The sequence below is a fragment of the Bubalus bubalis genome, chromosome 7 (genome assembly GCF_019923935.1).
Source record: "Bubalus bubalis isolate 160015118507 breed Murrah chromosome 7, NDDB_SH_1, whole genome shotgun sequence".
Lineage (NCBI taxonomy): Eukaryota > Metazoa > Chordata > Mammalia > Artiodactyla > Bovidae > Bubalus > Bubalus bubalis.
In genome coordinates, this window is record NC_059163.1 from 111,199,476 (window position 1) to 111,225,687 (window position 26,212).

The 26,212-nt window shown below is 43.0% G+C and overlaps 1 protein-coding gene across 7 annotated transcripts in view; it reads right to left on the minus strand.

Moving 5' to 3' along the window:
• Positions 1 to 20,999, minus strand: part of HERC3 (HECT and RLD domain containing E3 ubiquitin protein ligase 3) — a 144,006-nt gene extending 123,007 nt beyond the window's left edge. For 4 of the 7 annotated variants that reach the window (XM_025290417.3, XM_025290414.3, XM_025290418.3 and 1 more), the window contains exons 1-3: positions 20,820 to 20,954; positions 18,403 to 18,464; positions 5,759 to 6,024 (exon numbers count right to left, since the gene is read on the minus strand). In XM_025290417.3, coding sequence (XP_025146202.1) covers positions 5,759 to 5,984 — 226 coding nt within the window. In that variant the 5' untranslated portion in view covers positions 5,985 to 6,024; positions 18,403 to 18,464; positions 20,820 to 20,954. Of the gene's footprint in view, positions 1 to 4,388; positions 4,653 to 5,758; positions 6,025 to 18,402; positions 18,465 to 20,112; positions 20,361 to 20,819 lie in introns of those variants that run through there. The other 3 variants (XM_025290415.3, XM_025290416.3, XM_044946348.2) reach the window with 3 other exon arrangements.
• Positions 21,000 to 26,212: the final 5,213 nt, after the last annotated feature.

Genomic DNA, 26,212 nt, shown 5'->3' on the forward strand with positions numbered 1-26,212 from the left:
AGTGCCAGACAAGGCAGTCATTATTACAACATAAACATTCAAGGGCGGACTTACTAAAATCACGAAACATCCCTGGAGCACTGACGCCATTACCAAAGGTGCCCTGTCTTTGGCACCTTGTAAAGCTCTTGTAAAGCTCACTCCTCCTGCAAGCTCACAAATCTGCAGTAAACTTGAACTTCATATGTGTGTTGGTGGAAAAAAAATTCTTAGAAATCAGAATTCAGCACTGCTGGTGACCCGACTTAGACCTAAGTCTCCACCGCAACTCTAAATTGGACACGCTTGGGACCTCGATCACTCGCTTGGCACAAGGGGAACTGCATTGTGAAAGCTTCACAGGAACACACCTTATTCCCACCTGGCCTATCAACTACCAAAAGGCAGCTGTGCACTGAGCATGTTGTGTCCTGGCAGCGTCTAGAACAAACGTGGGACTTGGCAGTCTAACCACTCCGTAAATGTCTGCTAACTCCATGACTTCACGAGAAGTAAGTAATTCGAGGAAATAAAGGAACGAAGAACAAGAGGTAAATTTCAAGGCAAAAATCTATCTTCCAATTATCAGGTGTTCTTTTTCCCCAGATTATGATACCCAAAAAAGCACAAAAGCCTTTTTGTCAGCTGACAAACAGTCATCTAATGATTTTAAAGATGTAAAGGAACTGCTTCTCCACACCTTTAATCAAAACACCTTGATCAGATGTGGTATTCAACCTGTAAATTAAAGATACAAGCTTCTTGGTGGCCAACTTCTCTTTTTGTTTCTTTTTACAAGGACTAAGTGGAAATTAAATATAAACAAGAAAGACACCTTGGAAATAAAATTCTATTGGGCCTTCCCAAACAGCCTGAGGTTAAAAAGATGTCTGTGAACAAAATTCTAGGATTATTAAAACCAAACTGTTGGTACCCGACCATGACTCACAGTCAACTCTCTTTCCTCTTCTTTACATACACCTGAGATAATACTGACCTACTTTACAGGACTATCGTGAGAAGTATCAGCTTAAAAATACTCAGCATGTTGAGATGAAAAGAGTTTGTAGTATGTATACTTAACCACTTTTAAAACTGACATGAATTGACACTTATGTCATGATGCAAACCACTGTGTTAACTACTTAAAAGTAAACTACAAATATTTAGAACACAAACATTATCTCACATTGAAGAATATGCTCATTAATAAGTATGTATTTTCTAAAACATTCAAAATGTCTTTCAAGAAAGTAGGCAGAGTACTACAGACAGAAAAAAAGTGACTTTTCATTAACCACACCAGGAAATAAAAAGTATTGACATTTGCTCCCGATCCCTAGGCCTCTGGACCAGAAAGCTGTCCACTCAGCTATGAAAGCAGTCAACAAATCAACAGACCCTACGAAGGTTGATAACTACCCTTCTCCTCCTCATCAGAGAGGGCTGTGCAGCCCCACTCCCAGCCCCAACCACCTGCAATTCCTAATGAGAAAGAGATGGGCTCCTAACAAGGACAGAGTTGAGATCTGAATATTTGCTACGGCACCTTCTGCTTTTTATATCAGAGTTATGCCCACGGAAACACGTGTTTCAATATTACAAAGTCACCACAGGATTTCTTCTATTTCCTTTCAGCTCAGTTAGTTTGCTTTTTGGCAAAAGCTGATTAACATGACAGAGTTATTGCGTCCTTCAGATGCCCTAGAGCAACCTGATAAGCTGGTTCAAAGTGCTACTTCTCCGGGGTTAGCAGCAACTACAGCTCTGGGAATTGAGGCTTTTGAGATGCTCTGCTTTATAAACCTCATTTATCAAACAGCGGGAGAGCTGTTACATATGGTGATGGGCATTATGGAAATACTCTGATTGAATACAAAATGTGAACTGGATTAAATTACCTACAAGGAGAGAAACTGAGGAGGAGGTAAAAGGAACCAGTCACAAGTATGAATCAAATACCGCTGCACAGAGATGTTAGTCTGTTTATAATTAGTTACCCTTTGGGTTTGCTATGGAAAGGTTTCCTGGGGTATCTATGCAGAATTTTTTAAATTTAACATAGGTGAAACTAAATAATTACATCTACCATAGTTTTTGCCTACTCAAGACAGGAAGAAAGGTTAGAGGAGGTTTACATAAATTCAGACATTCCTGATAACACAAGGATTAGCTTATGCTAAAAATCCCAGTATGGGAAATCAGAGTGTGTGCGGGAAAAGAACTGTCCCTTACAACGTGGATGGGCGGGAATAAGAGAAGCACAGTAAAATGAGGCAAAATTTTTGAACATTTTTCTGTGGGCAACTAGTTTCTACTTTAATTTAGTAAAATACTTCAAGATTTGTTTAATGTTCAGTTACGGATTAATTACTTAAAAAATCATTTAGAAGAAAACTCATGTTCTGTTTGCTTGCTTTATTTAAGAAAACGAGGAGGCACACACATCTTCCCGTAACGTCGCTCTAAGCTGCGATGACTTCATGGACAAAAACATGAGGAAATTAGTAATCATCCTATGCTGTCCTAAGCACTGAAACTCCTTGATTTTGGGGAGGAGACAGGCTGATACCACAATGTGAGGGAGAGAATCAAGGAGAAAACAGTCCTATGGGAGATGAGTACGCACCACAGTAATAAGCCTGACACTTATTTTTAAAAGTTGGACATTGAGTTTAGATGGGGCTTTGAGATCCTGCTGATAAAAAATGCTTCTGGGAAACGCAGGCCTCTACCTCTGGCCGAAGAACAAATGAATGAATCGTGGACACACCCGAGCTAGAACCCCAGGCCGTCTGACACACTGGGAAGACACCTGGGCCTGCATAACCTGGAGTTCCAGTACTGAGGTGGCCTGGAAACACCCTCCCTGCGCCAGGCACAGACACACAACTGACAGGTCACACAAAGGCCGCGTCAGGGAGGAAAGAAATCCGAGTACAAAGAAAGCACAGCAGCCTCAGAAGCAGCAAAAGCCACAGGAAACAATCCGATGTTCTCAAAGAGAGGGGGGAAAAAAACTTTCAAAACTGCTGTGGAGGGCTTTATGCCACTGCTCTGCTGACAAGGACAGGATTCCTCCTCCCCGCAAAAGTGAATTCAGGTACCCTGCAACTTTGCCAGCTAGAGACAAAGTGGAGAAACTGGTATCTCACGACTGGCAGGACAGACTCACAGCACACGTTCACCTGGAAGGGTTCTGTCCCTGTGCATCCCCAACAGCACCACCTTCTCCCACCTTTCCTGCCCCTCGCTCTTTCTAACCCTTCCTACTGCTAAACCCTTTGAACTGGGTACTGATGCTGACCTGAAATCGCAGACCCGCCGCCCGCTGCGCCCAGAAGCAGACTCTCTGGGGAGGTGGCCTTCTCGCAAGCTCCCTCCCGAGGATCGCAGGGGCGACTCAGGAACGGCGTTCCCGCGGGCCCGGCCAGCGCAGGCTTCCCGCAACAGGGCCCCTCTGTCACTGACGTGCCTTCCGTGCCTAGCAGCACCCCAGGCCATGGTTCTCAATACACACATACAGGAAACAAGCTCATTCTCTTTTCCCCACTCCTTAAAAATAAACCCAACGGCACCCAGATTTAGAGCACACCTACCGAAGAAAAAATTAAAGAAAGGGAGGTGCCCACCCACAGAATCTTTCCATTCAAAGAGGCACCATTCTGCAGCTGCCTCGGAGTTTATAACAGGCAAGCTTAACCAGCAACAGAAATTTCTGGAGTCCACTGTAATTTACACTAGAACCTGGCTTATTCCAAATTTGGATTACAAGCACGGGCTGGATTCCATGATTTAATCCGAAAGCTTTCTTGGCACACCTCTAGCTCAAGTCTCTCGCCATCACTTAGCCTAGCCTCCAGGGAGTGGGTACAGGCCAAGCCAAGTGCAGGAGGACGCAGGCTGACCGCTCCCAGGTCGCCCACCAGCTTCCAGAGCCCCACCAGCCGCCCAGCGCCAGCCCCGGGGGCTCTGGCCGGACGGTTGGCTAGAAGAATGGCAGATGGCACTCAGGTGTATTCACCAGGGTGCCATCTGCAGATCTTTGCTATCGCTGGCCTGCAAGGGTTTCATTTCCTTTTTCAGCTGCCACCGCAGGTCCAATCCTCCAGCTCCAGCCCCTAGGACCAAGGTGTGCAGTGAGGCACTCCTGAGTGCTGGTGGCCTGACAGAAGGCAGTCACAGAGAAAACAGACTAGAGCGGGGTAGAAGGAGACGGAGGGGACGGTAACCACACAGGCTAAAGTGGCTTTGGGGAGACTTCTTTATCATTAGAATCTACTTCATCAAGAGCCACAGAACGGTAGGAAGTCTCCTTTTAAAGGAAAAGAGCCTGGGCTCAGAAACAGAGTCAGAGAGAGGTAATGCCTCCTGCACGAGGTGTGTCTGACTCCAGGGTTCACACTCACCATGGTGTCTCTGCAGGAGTTACTGGAAAGATCTCCTCCTGATCCCAAAACACGCCCTTCACAGGCTGGCCAGGGTGAGCACAAGTCCGTGCAGGTTCACTGGTACAAAGGGGGCCTTATGTATCTTTTAATGTGTACGTGTGCTCAGCCATGCCCAACTCTTTGCTGCCCCATGGACTGTAGCCCACCAGGCTTCTCTGCCCATGGAATTTTCCAGGCAAGAATACTGGAGTGGTTTTAATATTCTCCTCCTCCAGGGAATCTTCCCAACCCAGAGATAAAGTGGGTCTTAAATGCAGACATTCCCCCACGAAGGAGCACGCCTTTGGGTTGGGACCGCCCATCAACCCCTCTGCAGGTGTGAGCTGTTAGATACTGGCTCTCACCTGGGAACAGGGCAAGCAGAGAAGCTTCATGTAAAACACAAGTTATTACAGGAAGAGTGGGGAAAAAGACCTCTTGTTTTTTTCCAACATGAAAAGTGTTTTTAAAAGTCAAAAACTTTGCCACCACCATAATAGCTATATATTATGATTTTGTATTATATTAATTGGTTAAACACATAATGATTAGGATTCATTAACTCAAATAATGAACCGGTAGCACTGTTAATTGAATTATTTCAGTGAACAACAGGATTTACTTCCATTTGAAAATACGTAGTTATCAGGTGGGCTGTACACATAAAGGTGTACAAACGCGTGGTCCACACTACAAACCCCTTCCCTGAACTCCCCCGAGTCCAGGGCCCAGTGGTTAGGAACCCCTGTAGAACGCTGGGTGTTGCTCCAGGTGGGCAGGCCTAGGGGTTGGAGGATGGTTCTCAGGGAGGTTCTAATGAGGGAACCTGGAGGCAAAGAATGGGGTAAGAGCCCAGAAACCATGCTTCACACACTTCATAATCTATCCTTAAGACCAGCCTTGCAGCCCTTTAACCAAGGGTCAACAAAAAAATTAACAAATGTAAATTAATACTAACACTTGAACAGGGGAATTATAGAACATAGCCACTTTGCCGTGGGAGGGAATAAATATGAAAAAAGAGGGAAGCAGTCACATCCTGTTGCCAAACTGACTTTCCTAAAAGAACACAAAAGAGAAAAAGCATCTAGACTAAAAACACCAAGGCTCTTCTTTCATGAAGCTTTGGAATCTTGATTTGGATTGAATTAAAAAAGACAGCAAATAAGAAAACGGCACGTGCTATTGTGAAAAATACTACCAAGTCACAATTTAAGAACCTCCCTCACCATTTCTCACCATAAGGAGAGCTTCCCTAAAAGGTCAACACTCGATAAGAAAATCTTCAACCAGCTCCTCAGGTTCTCAGCCTGACTCCCCAGTCATCGAGGCCGACAAGGGCCACTTACCCGGCTTGTTTCCTTCCCTCTCGTGGCCCAGCTGCCCCTTGGTGTTCACACCACACGTGTAAACTTCGCCATCCTCCAGCAGGAACACGGAGTGGTTTCCTCCACAGGCCACCTCCTTGACGCTTCTGTCGGATATAAATCCACACACCTGTGGCTCAGCCACAATGCCCTGCAGGTTAGAGCTGATCCCAGGTTGGCCCAGAGACCAATATCCCCAACATAACATTGTTCTCGTTGTTCAGGAAGTCATGTAGCCTAGAAGAAAGCTTTAAAAAAAAGGGATGGAGGGTCAGAAAAAAGTCACTTTAAGGAATAAACATCATCAATTTTAAAAAGCTTTCCCCTTAATAGTCTTCATATACCTTGGATCTCAAAATAAAACATATTACTATTGCTTCAGTAGTTATAGTAATAATGCCATTTTGTGTTTTGGTAAGAGTTTTTAAAATTTCTAAATAAATTCTGCTTTCTGTCAAGGAACAGTGAACACAGAATGTGGTTTTCGGATCACTGATGAAGAACTGAGTTCAGGTGACTTGCTGAAACAATCTTTGCAGAGCACGATGGCAATACCTATTTTGAAATTACCCTCATGACTTCACCTTGCTCTTTCTTGTTGTACCTTTCCTTTGAGTTTTCTGGCGGAGGGTGGGGGAGGGTCTTTTTTTTTTTAATTAAGTTTGAACTAATTCCTTTATGTAGCCAATTGTTAGCTTGTAATAATTCACCACTCAAACATGAGCAATGAGAAAAAATACATTATCTTCTTTGCCATTCCCTCTCACACATGCTTCAGGATGTGGGTCAAGCTTCACTTCCTACCTGAGAGCCTCTGGGGACCATTCCAGCCACAGTCAGCCTGCATCCCTCTGACACATTTACTATACTGCCTTGATGGACTCTTTCTCTGTGTTTTACAACTGAACTCCTCAGCCAGATTTTTAACTGCCTCAGGCACAGACCACATCACAACATATACCTCTCTGATTTAGCAGGTGTTCAACCTTTGGCTGATTATAGCTGACTACCCCCAACGTTTTGCTACCATTTAAAAATTCATGTTTCCCTTGTATACAAGCAAAAACAAAAGCTCATATCTCTCTCTCTACCAGTTTGCACCCACTAGGAGGGCTATAGAGCTTCCCTGGTGATTCAGTGGTAAAGAATCCACCTGGAGTGCAGGAGACTCGGGATTGATTCTTAGGTAGAGAAGATTCCCTGGAGGAGGAAATGGCAACCCACTCCAGTATTCTTGCCTGGGAAATCCCATGGACAGAGGAGCCTGGCAGGCTACAGTCCAAGGAGTCGTAAAAGAGTCAGACATGACTAACTTCTAAACAAACAACAACAAGAGGGCTATCATCAGAAAAGAACAGATAATAACAAATGCTGGTGAAGATGTGGATAAATTAGAACCCTCCTACATTGCTGGTAGGAATGTAAATGTAAAACAGTCTCAAAGTTCCTCAAAAGGCTAAACACAGTTACCTTCAGTTCAGTTCAGTCACTCAGTTGTGTCCGACTCTTTGCGACCCCATGAATTGCAGCACGCCAGGCCTCCCTGTCCATCACCAACTCCCGGAGTTCACTCAAACTCACGTCCATCGAGTCAGTGATGCTATCCAGCCATCTCATCCTCTGTCATCCCCTTCTCCTCCTGTCCCCAATCCCTCCCAGCATCAGAGTCTTTTCCAGTGAGTCAACTCTTCGCATGAGGTGGCCAAAGTATTGGAGTTTCAGCTTCAGCATCATTCCTTCCAAAGAACACCCAGGACTGATCTTTAGAATGGACTGGTTGGATCTCCTTGCAGTCCAAGGGACTCTCAAGAGTCTTCTCCAACACCACTTAAAATCCAATAATTTCACTCCGAGGTATATATACAAGAGAATTATAAACATATTTCCACAAAAAATTGGCACATGAATGCTCACAGCAGCACTGCTCATAGTACCAAAAGGTGAAAATAACAAAAATTCCCATCAATTGATGAAGTGAAGTGTGAGGTTTCCAAACAATGGAATGTTATCGGACTACCTATATAATACTATATGACTGTTTGAACTCCTCAGGCTTTCCGGAAAGGCATAAAAAGACCCAAAATAAAATATAAAACTGCATCTTAATTTACTGTCTTAATCAGGAAGCTCTGCTTCTGTTTTTTATTTCTGTGTAGAGACTAAAACTAAAATAAAATCTTAAACTTAAATATTATTCTTTGAGTTAAATGCAGTGATGGGAAAGATGGGAGGAGAGATAAAATGCAAACTAGGGAGAGAATGGGGATGGAGAGGAGGTAGGACAGACATTTTAAACGAGAAGCAAGATCATATAATCTAGTCATTAATTTAATTTTCCCAGTCTGCTCAGCTGCTGTATTTATACTAATTTCTTTCTTCATTTTTAATGTTTCATGAGTTTATCTTCTCTCTCCTACCAATAATTATATAAACAATCATAGTGCTGCCCATACCACAGTCACTGTGCTAATAAGCCTTTCATATCATTATCTCTTTTCATCTTAACAACTCTGTCCTAAGCACTATTTTTAGCTTCATTTTCAGATAAAGCAAGGCTCAGAGAGATTAAGAAGCATTCCCAAGGTCACAGAGCTGGAAAGAACAGAACCAGGCTATGAATCTAGGCCTGATGCTAATGTGCACACTCTTACCCACTGGGTTACACTGCCAGCCAAGCAGATTTATATGTCACCTAAAGAAGCAAGAACACGCACAAAAACATATGGAGTCAGTACACAACACAAGGTGTCTTAGAAACTTAAAAATAAAATTGCCCTCTGAGAGTGAAAGTACTCTGCATTGAGAGATACAGGATGAGATTAGGCAGCAGCAGCATTAACCCATCCTCTTAACCAGCCAAGTACAATATGTCTAGAAATATGGTATCAAGAAGCATGACTGTACGTCTATATATGCAAAGATCTATACACAATGTTCACAGCAGCTTTACTCATATGAAACTAAAACAGCAACAACCCACATATCCATCAACAGACACTGCTCATCAATAAAATGTAAAGAACATTATGCATCAAATAAAAAGGGGATAGAGGCCATGGCTAAAAAGCAAAAAAGAAAGCTGCAACCCAAGATGGTACAACCTTTCTGAAGAAGGAAGCTTTGCTCAAAATAAATTCCTCAAAGGTGTTATCGACTGCCCTTTTGTCTACTCTCTGTCTCTCTTTGAGAACCCCATAAACAGTATGACAAGGCAAAAAGAGAGGACACTGAAAGATGAACTTCCCAGGTCAGTAGGTGCCCAACATGCCACTGGAGAACAGTGGAGAAATAACTCCAGAAAGAATGAAGAGACGGAGCCAAAGCAAAAACAACACCCAGTTGTGGATGTGACTGGCGCTGGAAGTAAAGTCCGATGTTGTAAAGAACAATGTTGCATAGGAACCTGGAATGTTAGGTCCATAAATCAAGGTAAATTGGAAGTGATCAAACAGGAGATGGCAAGAGTGAACATCAACATTTTAGGAATCAGTGAACTAAAATGGACTGGAACAGGTGAATTTACCTCAGATGACCATTATATCTACTACTGTGGGCAAGAATCCCTTAAAAGAAATGGAGTAGCTATCATAGTCAACAAAAAAGTCTGAAACTCAGTACTTGAATGCAATCTAAAAACGGCAGAATGATATCTATTCATTTCCAAGGCAAACCATTCAATATCACAGTGATCCAAGTCTATGCTCCAACCAGTAATGCTAAAGAAGCTGAAGTTGAACGGTTCTATGAAGACCTACAGGACTTTCTAGGACTAACACCCAAAAAAGATGTCCTTTTCATTATACGGGACTGGAATGCAAAAGTAGGAAGTCAAGAGATACCTGGAGTAAGAGGCAGATTTCGCCTTGGAGTACAGAATGAAGCAGGGCTAAAGCTAACAGAGTTTTGCCAAGAGAACGCACTGGTCATAGCAAACACCCTCTTCCAACAACACAAGAGAAGACTCTACACATGGACAACACCAGATGGTCAATACCGAATTCAGATTCCTTATATTCTTTGCAGCCAAAGATGGAGAAGCTACATACAGTAAGCAAAAACAAGACCAGGAGCTGACTGTGGCTCAGATCATGAACTCCTTATTGCCAAATTCAGATTTAAATTGAAGAAAGTAGGGAAAACCACTAGACCATTCAGGTCTGACCTAAATGAAATCCCTTACGATTATAGGGTGGAAGTGACAAATTGATTCAAGGGATTATATCTGATAGAGTGCCTGAAGCTCTATGGACAGATGTTTGTGACATTGTACAGGAGGCAGTGATAAAGACCATCCCCAAGAAAAAGAAATGCAAAAAAGCAAAATGGCTGTCTGAGGAGGCCTTACAAATAGCTGTGAAAAGAAGAGAAGCGAAAGCAAAGGAGAAAAGGAAAGATACACCCATTTGAATGCAGAGTTCCAAAGAATAGCAAGGAGAGATAAGAAAGCCTTCCTTAGTGATCAGTGCAAAGAAATAGAAGACAACAATAGAAGGGGAAAGACTAGGGATCTCTTCAAGAAAATTAGAGCTACCAAGAGAATATTTCATGCAAACTAGGCACAATAAAGGACAGAAATGGTATGGACCTAACAGAAGCAGAAGATATTAAGAAGAGGTGGCAATAATACACAGAAGAAATATACAAAAAAGATCTTCATGATCCAGATAACCACAATGGTGTGATCACTCACCTAGAGCCAGACATCCTGGAATGTGAAGTCAAGTGGGCCTTAGGAAGCATCACTACAAAAAAGCTAGTGGAGTTGATGGAATTCCAGTTGAGCTATTTCAAATCTTAAAAGATGATGCTGTGAAAGTGCTACACTCAATACACCAGCAAATCTGAAAAATTCAGCGGTGGCCACAGGACTGGAAAAGGTCAGTTTCATTCCAATGTCAAAGAAAGGCACTACCAAAGAATGTTCAAACTACCACACAATTGTAGTCATCTCATACGCTAGTAAAGTAATGCTCAAAATTCTCCAAGCCAGGCTTCAACAGTATGGGAAAAGTCAACTTCAGATGTTCAAGCTGTATTTAGAAAAGGCAGAGGAACAAGAGATCAAATTGCCAACATCTGTTGGATCATCAAAAAAGCAAGAGAGTTCCAGGAAAACATCTACTTCTCCTTTATTGAGTATGCCAAAGGCTTTGACTGTGTGGATCACCACAAACTGTGGAAAATGCTTAAAAGAGATGGAAATATCAGACCACCTGACCTGCCTCCTAAGAAATCTGTATGCAGGTCAAGAAGCAACAGTTAGAACTGGACATGGAACAAGAGACTGGTTCCAAATTGGGAAAGGAGTACATCAAGGCTGTACATTGTCACCCTGCTTATTTAACTTATATGCAGAGTACATTATGAGAAACGCCAGGCTGGATGAAGCACAAGCTGGAATCAAGATTGCCGGGAGAAATATCAATAACCTCAGATATGCAGATGACACCACCCTTATGGCAGAAAGTGAAGAGGAACTAAAGAGCCTCTTGATGAAAGTGAAAGGGGAGAATGAAAAAGTTGGCTTAAAACTCAACATTTAAAAATGAAGATCATGGCATCTGGTCCTATCACTTCATGGCAAATAGACGAGGAAACAATGGAAACAATGAGAGACTATTTTTCTGGGCTCCAAAATCACTGCAGATGGTGACTGCAGCCATGAAATTAAAAGATGCTTGCTCCTTGGAAGAAAAGCTATGACTAACCTAGACAGCATATTAAAAAGCAGAGACATTAATTTGCCAACAAAGGTCCATCTAGTCAAAGCTATGGTGTTTCCAGTAGTCATGTATGGATGTGAGAGTTGGACCATAAAGAAAGCTGAGTGCCAAAGAATTGATGCTTTTGAACTGTGGTGTTGGAGAAGACTCCTGAGAGTCCCTTGGACTGAAAGAGATCAAACCAGTCCATCCCAAAGGAAATCAGTCCTGAATATTTATTGGAAAGACTGATGCTGAAGCTGAAACTCCAATATTTTGGCCACCTGATGTAAAGAACTGACTCATTGGTAAAGACCCTGATGCTGCGAAATATTGAAGGCCGGAGGAGAAGGGGAAGACAGAGAATGAGACGGTTGGATGGCATCACCGACTCAATGGACATGAGTATGAGTAAGTTCCAGGAACTGGTGATGGACAGGGTAGCCTGACGTGCTGTAGTCCATGGGGTCGCAAAGAGTCGGGCACAACTGAGCAACTCAACTGAACTGTCTCTCTTTATCTGATAACAACCCTATGTCCTCCTGCACAGAGGTGCGCATGACTCTGGCCAAAACACTCGGAGAAGGCCAAAGATAATATATGTGATAGATGAGCTCTGTTCATGCATGAGTTCCAGTCCTGCTGCCTGTGAGTCAGGGCTAATTTAAAAAAAAAAAAAAAAAAAAAAGAGGAAATTCACCGATCTGTACATGTGACCATTTAGGAAAGTGCTAAAGTAACATCCATAGTGCATAATGAAGCCACACAAGTGATAGAAAAGCAACTTAATCTGTAGATTCATGAGATGATGCCTGATCATAGAGTGCATCAGCAGCGTTGCAAGGCTGAAACCCAAAGAAATTTACCCAGCGTTCAGGAAAACATCTTTTAAAAAAGAAACAAAAACTCTTCCTGACTAGTGTTTTATTATAAAGAAATACTGTATAGAGTTAATCATTTGTAAGAAATATTCATCGAATAAGATATCTAAACAGAAACCCCCCCACTCCCACCACTGGCCATACCAAGAGACTGTGGGATCTTAGTTCCCCAACCAGGGATTAAACCTGGGCAGTGAAACCACATAGTCCTAACCTCTGGGTTGCTAGGGAATTCTCCCCAGAAACACACTTAAATTCACACAATACAAAGTTATGTATTGATCTTAGACATAGAGGCTCTCAGCAGGAAACTAACTAACCCTGTGTCTCCCTGGGAGCAAAATGGCTCAGTCTTCACTAATTTGGTCTTTGCAGCAACTTCATACAAGTTAACTACTACAAGAATCAACTCTATACAGTTCAATGAGACCCTTCTTTGTTTGCTTAAGTTTGTTTGAATTGGATCTCTGTCACTTGAGAAAAAAAAAAAAAAAACTCCTGACTGAGAGTAGAAAAATTATACTTTAATAATAATAGCAGATAACACTTCATCTGACCTTATGCTGAGTCCAGTACTTTTCTACATGATTAACAGGTATTAAATCATTTAATCTCCTATGAGGTAGGTACTACCATTATCACCTCAAATTTGTAGATGAAGAAAGTGAAGACAAAAAAAGAATAAAGATAAAGAAAGTGAGACAGAAAGTACTGAAGTGACTTGCCTAAATCACAAAACAAGGTAGTGGCAGAACTAGAATTTAAGTCCGAGAATATGCTCTTGACTAGTATGCTAGAGCCTAGAAAAAGGACAACCAGACAGTCAGAACTCCCCAGTATCTCCAGCACTGTCCAGGGAAAAAGGGTACCATATTCAGTCAAGCTGACTGATCTGCTAAGTAATTACTTTCCAGTAGTAGAGATGGGTAGATGAGACTCCATAACACTAATCAATAAATTTACCCAGCCACTTGCCCACATAGATTCCATGATTAATAAGCAAGCTCAAATAACTGATTTCCAAAGCAGATCCTAGTATGGGAAAAGAATACCATGAGCAGCTGACCAAAGCATCCCAGCCTTCCTGAAGTTTCTACTTTCCACTATTAATTTGGCATCCTGTATCCATCAGTCTCTTACAAGTTTGTTTAAAAGTGTGAAAGTAAGAGTGTTAGTTTCTCAGTTATGTCCAACTATTTGAGACCCCACAGACTATAGCCCACCAGGCTATTCCGCTTGTCCACAGGAGTCTCCAGGCAAGAATACTGGAGTGTATAGCCATTCTCTTCTTCAGGGTACCTTCCTGACCCAGGGATTGAATCAGGTCTCCTGCATTGCAGGTGGATTCTTTACCATCTGAGCCACCACGGATTCAATCCTTGAGAGTCAGCTGAACTCTGGGTGCTCTGGACAAGCGCAAGCCTCGGTAAGCAGCCTGAGGTATGGCCTCATCCCTTACTGACTAGTAGGAACCATTTATGGAAAAAGATAAACAGGGCTATTGTTAAAATTCTTCCTACCTGAGTTATAGTAATGCAATCTTCAAGTAGTCAAATGAAAACTACTAATTCAGGGGTGACTAAATAGCAACCACAGATAAGATATATTTCTATGAATGAAATATTAACCTTCATTGGAGATACAGTCCAGCTCATCACAATGCTCTGCCAAAACTAGAGCAGGAGGTACTAAAATCATCTAGCTATCAGGAGAAAAGTTCACTGTGTCCAAGAGATGCCAGACATTAACACAGCTTTCACTTAAAGTACACTCTGGTGGAAACCTCATATCTAGTAGCTACTGGGGTCCATGGATTTAAAAGTCTGCCTTTGGCAATGTTCTTCATAAATTCGCATTTTGATCTCCTGTGTCCTTCCTCCCATTTTTCCTCGCTCATTGTCTCTCCCTTGCTTCTAGAGGAGTAGAATCTTTTACTTCTCTTCAAAACATACCATTACAAAAGGTGCTGCTGGAAAAAAAGGGGCGGGGGTGCAGGGGCGTTCCCCGGCTGTCCAGTGGTTAAGACTCTGCACTTGCACTTCTGCGGACTTGGGTTTGACCCCTGGTTAGGAATCTAAGATCCTGCATGCCACACAGTCAGAAAAAAAAAAAAAGGCCGCAGAAGAATATAGGGCTATACGCTGGCTCAGCACCCAAACCAGCTACCTTGGCTGTCCTGTGCCACTTCAGCCTGGCCTCTTACCTCTCTCTATCACAACACAAAAGGAAGAAAGGTGAACCTTCTGTTTCCTCCACATCACACCTCCTACTTTTCCCAGTGCCTCTCCTCATCTATTCTTGGTTAAGGTGGCTCATACAGTAAAGAATCCGCCTGCAGTGCAGGAGACTTGGGTTTGATTCCTGGGTTGCGAAGATCCCCTAAAGAAAGGAAAGGCTACCCACTCCAGTATTCTGGCCTGGAGTATTCCATGAACTATACAGTCCATGGGGTCACAAAGAGTCAGACACGATTGAGCAACTTTCACAAGGGTCAAAAGGATCAAAGTTCAAGTCCTGAATTAACCATGTGCTAGCTGTGAAACTTTGGGGAAGATGTTTAAACACTCTAAGGCCATTTCCTGTCCCTAAAATGGCAAAAAGAGCAACAGGGCTGTAGCGAGTGCTGAGCCTGGCGCTCAGCACTCAGGGTAACTGTCAGAGGCTGCAGGTACTGTGACTCCTACTCCACGTGCTCTTCGGAGGCCTCAGAACACAGGGCAGCCCCCCAGTGGGCTGGGGTTGTGACTGCCTTCTTCCTGTGGTTAGCATCTGCTGTTCCGCCAAGGCTGCACCACCGCTGGCAGGCAGAACTTTCACATGGGAAATCTGAGGCTGCAAGGACAAGGTTTTTACATGTTTTTTCTCTGCGCTTCCACTGCACGGGGCTCAAGGTAGGTACATAAATCTCCTTTTATCAGTCTTAGAGTTGAACACTAAAAGACAAGCTGCAACTCCTAAACTCTGTCTTACTAATCAGACTATGCAAACATCAACCTAAAAACTGATTCTTGGTTCTTTGAAAATCACTAAAATCTAAATATAAATAACACTCAGGCAGGACTTCTAATCTCATTTATGACAGGGACAAGCTCCATTTCAAATAAACTCAGGAGCCCTGCCCTGAATGACATGTGGGAAAGGGAGGGTCTTTTCCAATAGCAGGAAAAGGGAATGTCCCAGTCTCCAGTGCTCTGCAGGCACTCCCCAGATCCAAGCTTTAAATAAATCTGGAGCCAAAACTCAAATGAACAATTAACTCCAGTAACAAAGAAGATTTATTCTAATGACATACTTTACTGTCAGAAAGTTTACTACCACAGGCAGAAATAGCCCAGAAGGCAGAGAGAAGTTTTCAACAATGTGAATCCACTCCTTGCTTGTTTCCAACTTCAACTGGACTTTGGTCTTCTGACCCTTTTAGACAACACAGGAAACATTCCTACCCCTCCCTTGATGACTCTGCCCCAGGTGGCACCTTCTTTATTACCTAGTGCTGGGCTTCGTACTAGAAGGATGATCTTTCCATTGTGTGCATAAGCCATAAGCTGCCTTCAGAAAAAGACACTTGACCAGACAGGCAAGCATTAAAAAGTCTAACAGTGCCAAGTCAAGGACACAAAGCAACCAGGACTCTGACTCACAGCTGGTGGAAGTATAAGTTGGCACACCCACCTTGGAAAACAAGTGTGCATTATTACCTAGTGAAGATGAAGATGTTACATACCCCATGGCACAGTAATTAAATTCCTAGATATATGACCAGCACTCTCCAACTTACCAAAGACCTACAGTGTCCCTTCACAATGCTGAGAACTGGAGATCAAAAATGAGATAAAACCTGGAAACTGAGAATTTTGTGATGGAAATGTTATGTATCTGTCCTGTCCAATATGGGACCCACCAGCCATATGTGACTACTGAGCACTTGAAATGTAGCTAATGATGAGCTGAAATTTTAATTTCATTTAATTTTAATACTTTTAATATAAGCAGTCACATACGGCTAGTGGCTATCCTAATATACAATGCAGCAAGAAACTCATAATATACACCCCAAGACATATGCACAAGAATGCTCATTTCAGGATTGTTTGAGATACATAGAACAGAGACAACCCAGATGTCCACCTGTAAGTAAATGGATAAGCCGCAGCACATGCATAAGATAGAATACTGCACACCAGTGAAAAAGAAATTAATTCCATCTATAAGCATCAGTTCTGCTGCATCTTAAAAATGGCTCTGAGGCAGGGAAAAAGTCACAAAAGAATTCAGAATGCAGAATGTGATGCATTTTTTACAAGGTCCAAACACAAGTGTAACAAGTATTTGAAGAAAAACATTAGTGGTGCTGAAGTTAAAAAAATATAAAAAACAGTCAGTATTAATACAGAGACCAAGAGAGATTTCTGTATTAATATATGTAGCAATGGAGGGTACCATCTGGAAGAAGCATAGAGGGAGCTTCAGTGACATGGCTGATGTTCTGCTTCTGCCCTTTTATTGTTGTTTGCAGCACATACATTACACACATTGCTTTATGCTTTCAGATACGTCACAATATAATAAGAAGAAAAGTACTATTAAGGTAGGATCACTGCTTCCTGCATTTCACCCACCAATTCCCCATCCATGTGTAGACTGAGAGCTACTCCATGAAGGGAACCAGGTTTCACTTATCTGTACATCTCCAGTACCCAGCAGAGCAAAGGAGCACAGTAGATGCTACTTAAGCGCCTCAAGAACAGAACCCAAGTCTGAGAAAACCAGAGTTCTCACAATCTAAAGTTGCTAGGTTTTGTCTGCCAGGTAATATCAGATACACATTCCCTAAGCTGTAACCAAAAAAATGTATTTCCTCCATTCTAAATGTGCTTTCCCTCACAGATCTGAAAGCAGAATGCCTTTTACAATCCAAGCTGTCTTTAAAAAGCGGTGTTTCTCAATGCTAAAGCTGAGGAATGGAAGCTCCATTAAGGAAGGACTGAGTCTCTCTGTTCATTTCTCTAGCCCTAGAGGCTAGAATAGTGTTTGGCACACAGGAAGAGCTTGATAAGTAGCTGTTGAATGAAGAAAAAGCAATAGTTACCACTACTGCAAGCCTACTGTGTGCCTGAGTCTGTACTAAAAAACTTCACATAGAGTATTTAATTTGTCCTTTACAATAACCTCAACACTTAGCAAGGTTAAGTTACTTGCCCAGGAACATACAGATAAGTACTAGCTACGGTAGATAAGTTCTAGCTGTGCTGGCAACTTACCTAAAGTGACAAAGGCAGGACTCAAATATCATCTCCCAGACTCCAAAGCCCATGCTCTTATTAAACGCAATGCTATATCACCACTCAAATAAAACAAAGCCAAGCTATCTTCCTTCTCCGATTTTAGAAACAAACATTAAAAGAAGATGTTGCACACGGTAAGTGAGTTCATATTAGCTGACTCATATTAGCTGACGGTGATGTTTACAGGCAACTTGAATTAGAACTTGTGTCAGCCAGAGACAGAAGGGATGAGCAAGGCCATCTCAACAGTTAGCCAGGCTTCTCTCCATGTCCACCCAACCTCATAATAAAATTAGTTCACTTACTGGCTCATACACATAAACACACGCCCTTGACACCAGCAAGTACTATTTCTAAATGTTATAAATGTCTAAAGGGGACAGAGTTATCCCATCAAAGGGATCATCTTCTTATAGAGAACTTAAAAGTCCATTTGATCCAACCTCTAGGCAAGAGACTGACATTTTTAACCTCATTTTAATGGCAGCTGAAGTTAACTTCGGTCCTCTGAGAAGTAACTGGTTGAAGCTGAGACCAGAAACTAGGTCTCCTACTTCCTGGGTTCACCTTGTTCTCTTCTCTCAATCACAGTGGAAGAAGCCAGTCAGGATTTGTTAAGGTCCCTCTCTAGGCAGCTATATTAATCTAAGTCCTTTACGTAGATTATCCTCTTTAATGCTCTTACCCGTTCTGGGAGTTAGATATAATCCCAAGTACAAGATGAGGAAACTGAGGTTCAGAAAAATAAAGTAACTTACCACGGGTAACACACTTGGCATCAGTTACTTAAGCCAGACTGGTTCTACCTCACCCTGCAGATCTGCAAAGTAAAGAAAAAAACAACGAACATCAATATATTAACAGAATGCTACAAAGCGCTTTCAAGTTACTGAAAACAAAAGGAAATGTAAACTTCTGAAAAGAAAATATATTTAAATTATGCAAGCTTGAATATGCCCCAAATATTTTAACTCAGGACCGGAGTTTGGTTAAATGCTAATAATATAAGCACTAACCAACTATGAAGATGTCACCTCTAAAAGTGAACTTACAGTTAGCTCAGTTGGTTAGAGCATAATGCTAACAGTGAACCTAGAGACATAGATTTAAAAATTCCTAGCATTTGTAAGTAGATGTAAAAGTAAAAATAGAGTTACTTTTAAATCTCCCATTTAGGTTAAAAAAGATAATTTTTGAAAAATAATTCAATTTTTTCCATGTACCACACATATTATAGCATATTTTGCCACAACTGTTTTGAAGCCTTCCTTATTTTTCCTTCCTTTTCATCACATCCTCTTTCATGCAAAACAAGATGGGACTATCTAAGAGGCACCTTAGTCTCTCAAAAAAAAAAAGTGATAGTGTAATCATAACTTTATTTCTACATAATGTAAGAAACTGCCATGAAATTTGGAGAATATTACTTTTATTTCTGATATGGAAACAAAACTATCTTGTATCTCTAATAGTGGTGCAACTCTCATTATGTAAACGGAAAAAAGCTTTTATTACGTGGATTTTAAGAAATTTAAATTTGTTACTCAGAATGAAATGCTATAACCAATGGCTCCAACCACACCATTTGGAACGTTCTGAAATCTCTTTTTTCAAAAATAAGATCCCAACTACTCACTGAAAAAGTAAAACTGGCTGCTAACCAACTGTGTTTCTTTCTTTCATGCCAGAAGAGTTCTGTCAAAGAGGTTTCTAGTCTTCCTCTTTGATTTCTGCATCCTTTCTCCAGAAGGTTCCTAGCCTCCATGCGGTCAATGATGTGTAATTTTTCTATTTTGCTTTAAAAGGGGGTTAAATATATTACTCCCTTTTTCTAACATACAATGCCGCCCCCCGTAAAAGAAAGTAGGAAGAGAGACAGCTTCACAGTAATCGCCTACTAAAACAAGACAGCATCTCTCTTCAGAGTCACTGCATTTTAAAAGGGTGTTAATTCTCATTTTATTTCGCTTTTCTTTCTTCTCAGTCTGGAGTTTAAAAAGCAGCCCACTTGATGTTATCAAATCATCAGATGAAAGGTTCTAGAAATAGCTTCCTATTTGTGGAAAGAGTCAGGAGACACAAAAATGGAAGAGAGCGCTTGAATCGTCTTTCCTAAAGCATTCGTGCGTAATGAATGCAAGCAAAATCCTGGAAGGCTTAGCTCTGAATTTAAGATACTTCCAAATGGGGCTGACTTAAAAGCTAAAGTGAAGTGCAATCAGAAAACAATTAGAAACACTGAGACACCAAAAGCAAAGTTCAAATACACATTTTCCCGGTGCCACGGAGCATACCCCGAATCAAACCACACTTGCTTTAGGTGCTGTCTCTACAGCAGCTCCGGGTTGGTCTGTTTCAGGTTACACCTGCCCGGTGTGCCCACTCCACACGTTCATAAATGACTCAAAGTGCCACCTGCCCCCGAACGTCCCAGTTCCTGACACCCCCGCGACCGTCCGCGCACTTACGTGTCCGCACACACACACGCACACACACGTGTCCACACACACCCTCGCCCCAGCTCCGCCCAGGAGGCGGACTCCGACCAGGCGAACCAGGCACGGAATCGGCGAAGTGGGTGTTGCCGGGAACCGCGGTCGCCGAGCCCCCAGACCGCAGAGCAAACTCCTCGCGAAGCCGGAGTCCCTCAAAACGCAGAGGCCTCGGCGGCTCCCATTTCGCCAGGAAGCTTCCGGGCCCTTCACCGCAACGGTGTCACCCGAGCCCCGGAATTTAAATAGGGGCAGGCGAGGAGGAAGGGGAGGATCCTCTTTTTTACTTTCTGCGTCGCAATTCCTCCCAGTTTGCAGGCAGCCTAGTCGGGGTGGGGGGCGCTCCCGTCTTTAAAGCGGCTTCCGGCCTCTCCGGGCGCCTGGGCTCTTCAGGTCAGAAGGAGAGCTCTGAAAACGCCTGGAAGGCGTACACGAGGCAGAGGGGCACCCTGCCCGCCCCGCCCCGGCGCATCCCCGCCGCCCGCGTCCTGCAGGCACTGAAGGCGCCGGGCCCCGACCTCCCCGCGCGCCCGGCTCCGGGTCGCCGCGGAAAGCGCCTGGCAGCCGCAGCCGCCCCTCCAGGAGCTAAGCGCTGACAGCTGAGCCGCGCCGAACGCGGCGGGCGCGCGGCTGCAGCTCCGCGGTGCCCTCCTTCCTAGAACCCCAGCCCCCGCCCCACGCACCTCGGCAGCAGCCGAACCGCCGCTCGGGATTCCGACTGTGACAGCTCCACCGACCTGGCTCAGGGTTTCTCCGATTTCGGCGTCACAATAATAAGGAAGTTTCCTCGCAAGCCTGCGGGCGGCGGAATGCGCTGGGTAAAGGACGGCCCGGCCGGCCAATGGGCTTCCTTCTGGGGCGGACCTACACCAATGGCGGCCGCGGTGGAGCCGGAGGCGGGGCGGCGAGATCCGCGGGCTGGTAGCCGGGAAAGGCCCAGGCCCTGGAGGGAGGCGGGGGCCGCCCACGGTGACAAGACCACCGCAGGCTCGGCGAGGGAACAGCGGCTTCGGTTTGTGTCGGCGAAGATCCGACTGCAAGATACAGAGCATTAGTGCTGGAACTGGATTGCTTTTCACTGGCGGAGAAGGGAGGGACGCTAATCAGCGGTTGGTTTTTCAGGTTCTGAGCTCTGAGTCTTATTATTTGTGCAGAGGTGGTCAGAAGCCTTGGGCATAAGGGGAAAAGCTAGAGGTGACAATTGAGGGTGCGTTGTTAAGCACCGTATTCCATCCACAATGGAGGAGTCTTGTTTCACTCGTCTTCGGAGGACTGGAGGAAGCGCCAAGCCGAAAGCCGGGCTGCGCAATGGGACAGGCGGGAAGGAGGTCGGCGCTTTCCTGGGAACCTCGCAGAGAGTTGGGGTGGAAGAGGAAAGCGGCGCAGCAGCAGCAGCAACGGACTTGGGGAAGACTAGGGGGGTTGCTGAGAAACATGAAAAGAAATCAGCGGGAGATCTGAGAGGCACTAAGTGGCCTAAAACCCAGTAATAGATAAAGAAGTTTGTCCTCCCCTACTTTCCCTGGCGCTGAATCTCAGAGCTTCCGTCTCCTCCCCAAGGTCATAGTGCTTTCCGAGTTACCCTGATCCTTGTCTGATCCACAGATAATCTTGTGAAGAAAACATTCTCATAAAAGTGACTTCATGAGTCTACCGCACCACCTCCCATACCCCTAAATATGCAACACAGAACAGAAATACAGGGAAAGTACTATTTTAACTCAAAGGAATGACTTAACTCCTGGAAGAATTTTTGTAACCTGCCATTTGAACTGGGAAGATCCTGTGAGGCCAGATTCTTCCCAAAGACATTCAAATCAGGTCAGGTCTTCAGTTATCTTTGAGAATTAACTAGATTGACCAAGCAGAAAAGAAGTTTTGGGGAGTAATACATCCTGGGGATCGGGCACTGTTGGCTGGCATATAAGCTGTCACTGACGTGTGGCAAGTTGTCATACACTGCTGTGACAAGGCAAGAAAGCAAGATCGCAGTTACCAGGTAGCTAACTGTCATCTGTGAAAATGATTCCCACCTTTGAAGTCTGAATCACACTGGATACCTTTAGAAACTCCGGGGACAAGATTAACACAATTCCCTTATGCTCCAGAGATGTGGCGGTTTCACAAAAGTCCAGGTCTCTTACAAAGACATAATCCCAATTCAGCGATGGTATCACCAAAAAGAATTGGAGGAATGGCAAAAACAAATCACTGTGGGAAGGAGGTTTCCCCATGGTCGAGAAGGAAAGAATAAGAGTCTATTTTCATGTCCTGTATATGAGGTTTGTAGTCAGCATTTAGGTCAATATCTCTGACTCGTGGTTTTTCATATGAAATTTTATCTTGAAAAAAAAGTTGGTTACCTGAGGCTCAAGTATGGAGTTGGGATAGTAGTCAGAATTACAAACTGAGGTACTATAAAGGTCCTTACCAAATAAACATCCAGAACCCTGGGAACTTACTTTTATAGAATAATCAGTGACTGTACACACTCCACTTCATTTTAATTTCTTAACTGAACCAATGTAAAATTGCAGTTTCCTCAATAAGCATGTCCTGCTCCATTTACCAAAATGGCTTTAAATGACCCCAGCAACAACAATAGTCCTAAGAGCAGATATTTAAACTGGCTTGAAGAGGTACCATGGTTTACTTTTTCTATTTCTGTAGCTCTGTCTTCCTTCCATTTTTTTCTGACTTCCACATGTTCTCTACCAGATACACTCTACACTGAGCATCAAAATGGAACAGTCCCTATAGCCTTGGAGGGGGAGGCAAACATTAACCAAATAGTCATAATAAGAACTAGACAGTCACTAATCATGAGAAATTGTCCAAAAGAAAAACATTCATGTTAAAAATATTTAACCCCAACAAGAACTGTAAACAGAATTGAGCTCCAGTTAATGCTATGTATGCTGAAGTATTTAGGAGGAAATATCTGATGTTGGCAACTTATTCTGAAAATATTTTTATTTTAAAAGATGGACTGACAGATGAATGAAGGGATGGATAGATATATGATAAATCACGTACAGCAAAAATGTTAAGTATAGATTAACATGGTAGGTAGATGGGTGTTCACCATGCATTACTGCCAACTTTTTTGTGTGTTTGGAAAGTTTATATTAAAAATTGTTGTGAGTGAAGTGAAAGTCGCTCAGTTGTGTCCGAATCTTTGTGACCCCATGGACTATGTCCTATACAGTCCATGGAATCCTCCAGGCCAGAATACTGGAGTGAGTAGCCTTTCCCTTCTCCAAGGGATCTTCCCAACGCAGGGATTGAACCCAGGTTTCCCACATTGCAGGCAGATTCTTTACCAGTTGAGTCACAAGGGAGGCTCCCCCAAAAACTGTTGGAACACCAAAAATAAATAAACAAACAAATAAATGGTGGGATAGAGTCTAAAATAACCTTTGACAAGCAGAAGGGATCACGTGGTCCAGCTGAAGCACTGAGCATCACATAAGGCATCTCCAATGGCAGGGGCCATTCCCAAGCCTGCTGCACCTCCACCTGAATGGACATTGATTTGTTCCGTTTTTCACAACTTCTTGAATGCATATGCCTATTTTTGAATTGAAAGAAATTTTAGTGCAGTAGGAATACTCTTTAATAATTATTGTTCTCTGTGTTTACTTACACTGCACACAAACTTTCACTTGGTAAAATTTCGACAGAGACAAACTTCTGGTAAATCAGATTAAACACGTGGGAAAACAGGGAGTTTCCTGGCTGTCCAGTGGTTAGGACTGGGCAGCTTTCACTGTGGTGACCCAAGTTCTACCCCTGGTCAGGAAACAAAGATCCCACAAGCCTCACTATGTGGCCAGAACCAAAAAAAGGGGGAAAAAACCAGGCTATCCACAATATTCTGTCCTACAGGCATATTTTTGAGGAACAGGTGTCTTCATCTCTAGAAAGGGACAGCAATGATTATTTAGCAGGTAATGGGTATGCACCCTGTAGAAGTACACAATCACAACAGTGTTTCTTGGTACCACACAGCCTCCAACAAATTACACATTTTGTCAGTCAAGTCAATACTCAACGGAAAAATTGGTTGTAAAACAGTTCTCATATTTTTTTGGTTGTTTAATAGAGTTTATCAAAGAGGCCTATATATTCCCAGGATGGTTGTCTGAGGAGCCCTTACAAATAGCTGAGAAAAGAAAAGGAGCAAAAGGCAAAGGAATAAAGGAAAGATATACCCATTTGAATGCAGAGTTCTAAAGAATAGCAAGAAGAGATTAAAAAAAAAACCTTCCTCAGTGATCAATGCAAAGAAATAAGGGAAAACAATAGCATGGGAAAGACTAGAGATCTCTTCAAGAAAATTAGAGATACCAAGAGAACATTTCATGCAAAGACGGGTACAATAAAGGACAGAAATGGTATGGACCTAACAGAAGCGGGAGATATTAAGAAGAGGTGGCAAGAATACATAGAAGAACTATGCAAAAAAAAAAAAGATCTTTATGACCCAGATAACCACAATGGTGTGATCACTTACCTGGAGCCAGACATCCTGGAATGCAAAGTCAAGTGAGCCTTAGAAAGCATCACTACAAAAAAGCTACTGGAGGTGATGGAATTCCAGCCGACCTATTCCAAATCCTAAAAGATAATGTTGTGAAAGTGCTGCACTCAATAAGCCAGCAAATTTGGAAAACTCAGCAGTGGCCACAGGACTGGAAAAGTTCAGTTTTCATTCCAATCCCAAAGAAAGGCAATGTTTCCAAAGAACGTTCAAACTACCGCACAATTGCACTCATCTCACATGCTACCAAAGTAATGCTCAAAATTCTCCAAGTTAGTGTTCAACAGTACATGAACCTAGAACTTCCAGATGTACAAGCTGTATTTAGAAAAGGTAAAGGAACCAGAGATCAAATTGCCAACATCTGTTGGATCATTTAAAAACCAAGAGAATTCCAGAAAAACATCTACTTCTGCTTTACTGACTATGCCAAAGCCTTTGACTGTCTGGATCACAACAAACTGTGAAAAATTCTTAGAGATGGGGATACCAGACCACCTTACCCACCTCCTGAGAAACCTGTATGCAGGTCAGAAGCAACAGTTAGAACCAGACATGGAACAATGGACTGATTCAAAATTGGGAAAGGAGTACATCAAGGCTATTCTTTGTCACCTGCTTATTTAACTTATATGCAGAGTACATCATGTGAAATGCCAAGCTGGATGAAGTACAAGCTGGAATCAAGATTGCCAGGAGAAATAACAATAACCTCAGATATGCAGGTGACAGCACCCTTATGGCAGAAAGCAAAAAGGAACTAAAGAGCCTCTTGATGAAAGTCAAAAAGGAGGATGAAAAGCTCAAGTTTAAAGCTCAACATTCAAAAAATGAGGACCATGGCATCTGGTCCCATCACTTCATGGCAAATAGATGGGGCAACACAATAAAAAGAGTGACAGACTTTATTTTCTTGGACTTCAAAATCACTGTAGTTGATGACTGCAGCCATGAAATTAAAAGATGCTTGCTTCTTGGAAGAAAAGCTATGACAAACCTAGACAGCTTATTAAAAAACAGAGTCATTACTTTGCCGACAAAGGTCTGTCTAGTCAAAGCTATGTTTTTTCCAGTAGTCATGTATGGATGTGAGAGTTGGAACATAAAGAAAGCTGAGCGCTGACGAACTGATGCTTTTGAACTGTGGTGTTGGAGAAGACTCTTGAGAGCCGCTTGAACTGCAAAGCGATCCAACCAGTCCTGAATATTCATTGGAAGGACTGATGCTGAAGCAGATGTTTCAATACTCTGGCCACCTGATGCAAAGAACTGACTCCCTGGAAAAGACTCTCATGCTGGGAAAGATTGAAGGCAGGAGGAGAAGGGGATGACAGAAGATGAAATGGTTGGATGGCATCACTGACTCAATGGACATGAGTTTAAGGAAACTCCAGAAGTTGGTGATGGACAGGGAAGCCTGGTGTGCTGCAGTCCATGGGGTGGCAAAGAGTCAGACATAACTGAGTGACTGAACTGAACTGAAATTATCTAGGGTTATTGAAAACTGTCCTGTAACACATCACATTAATTTAT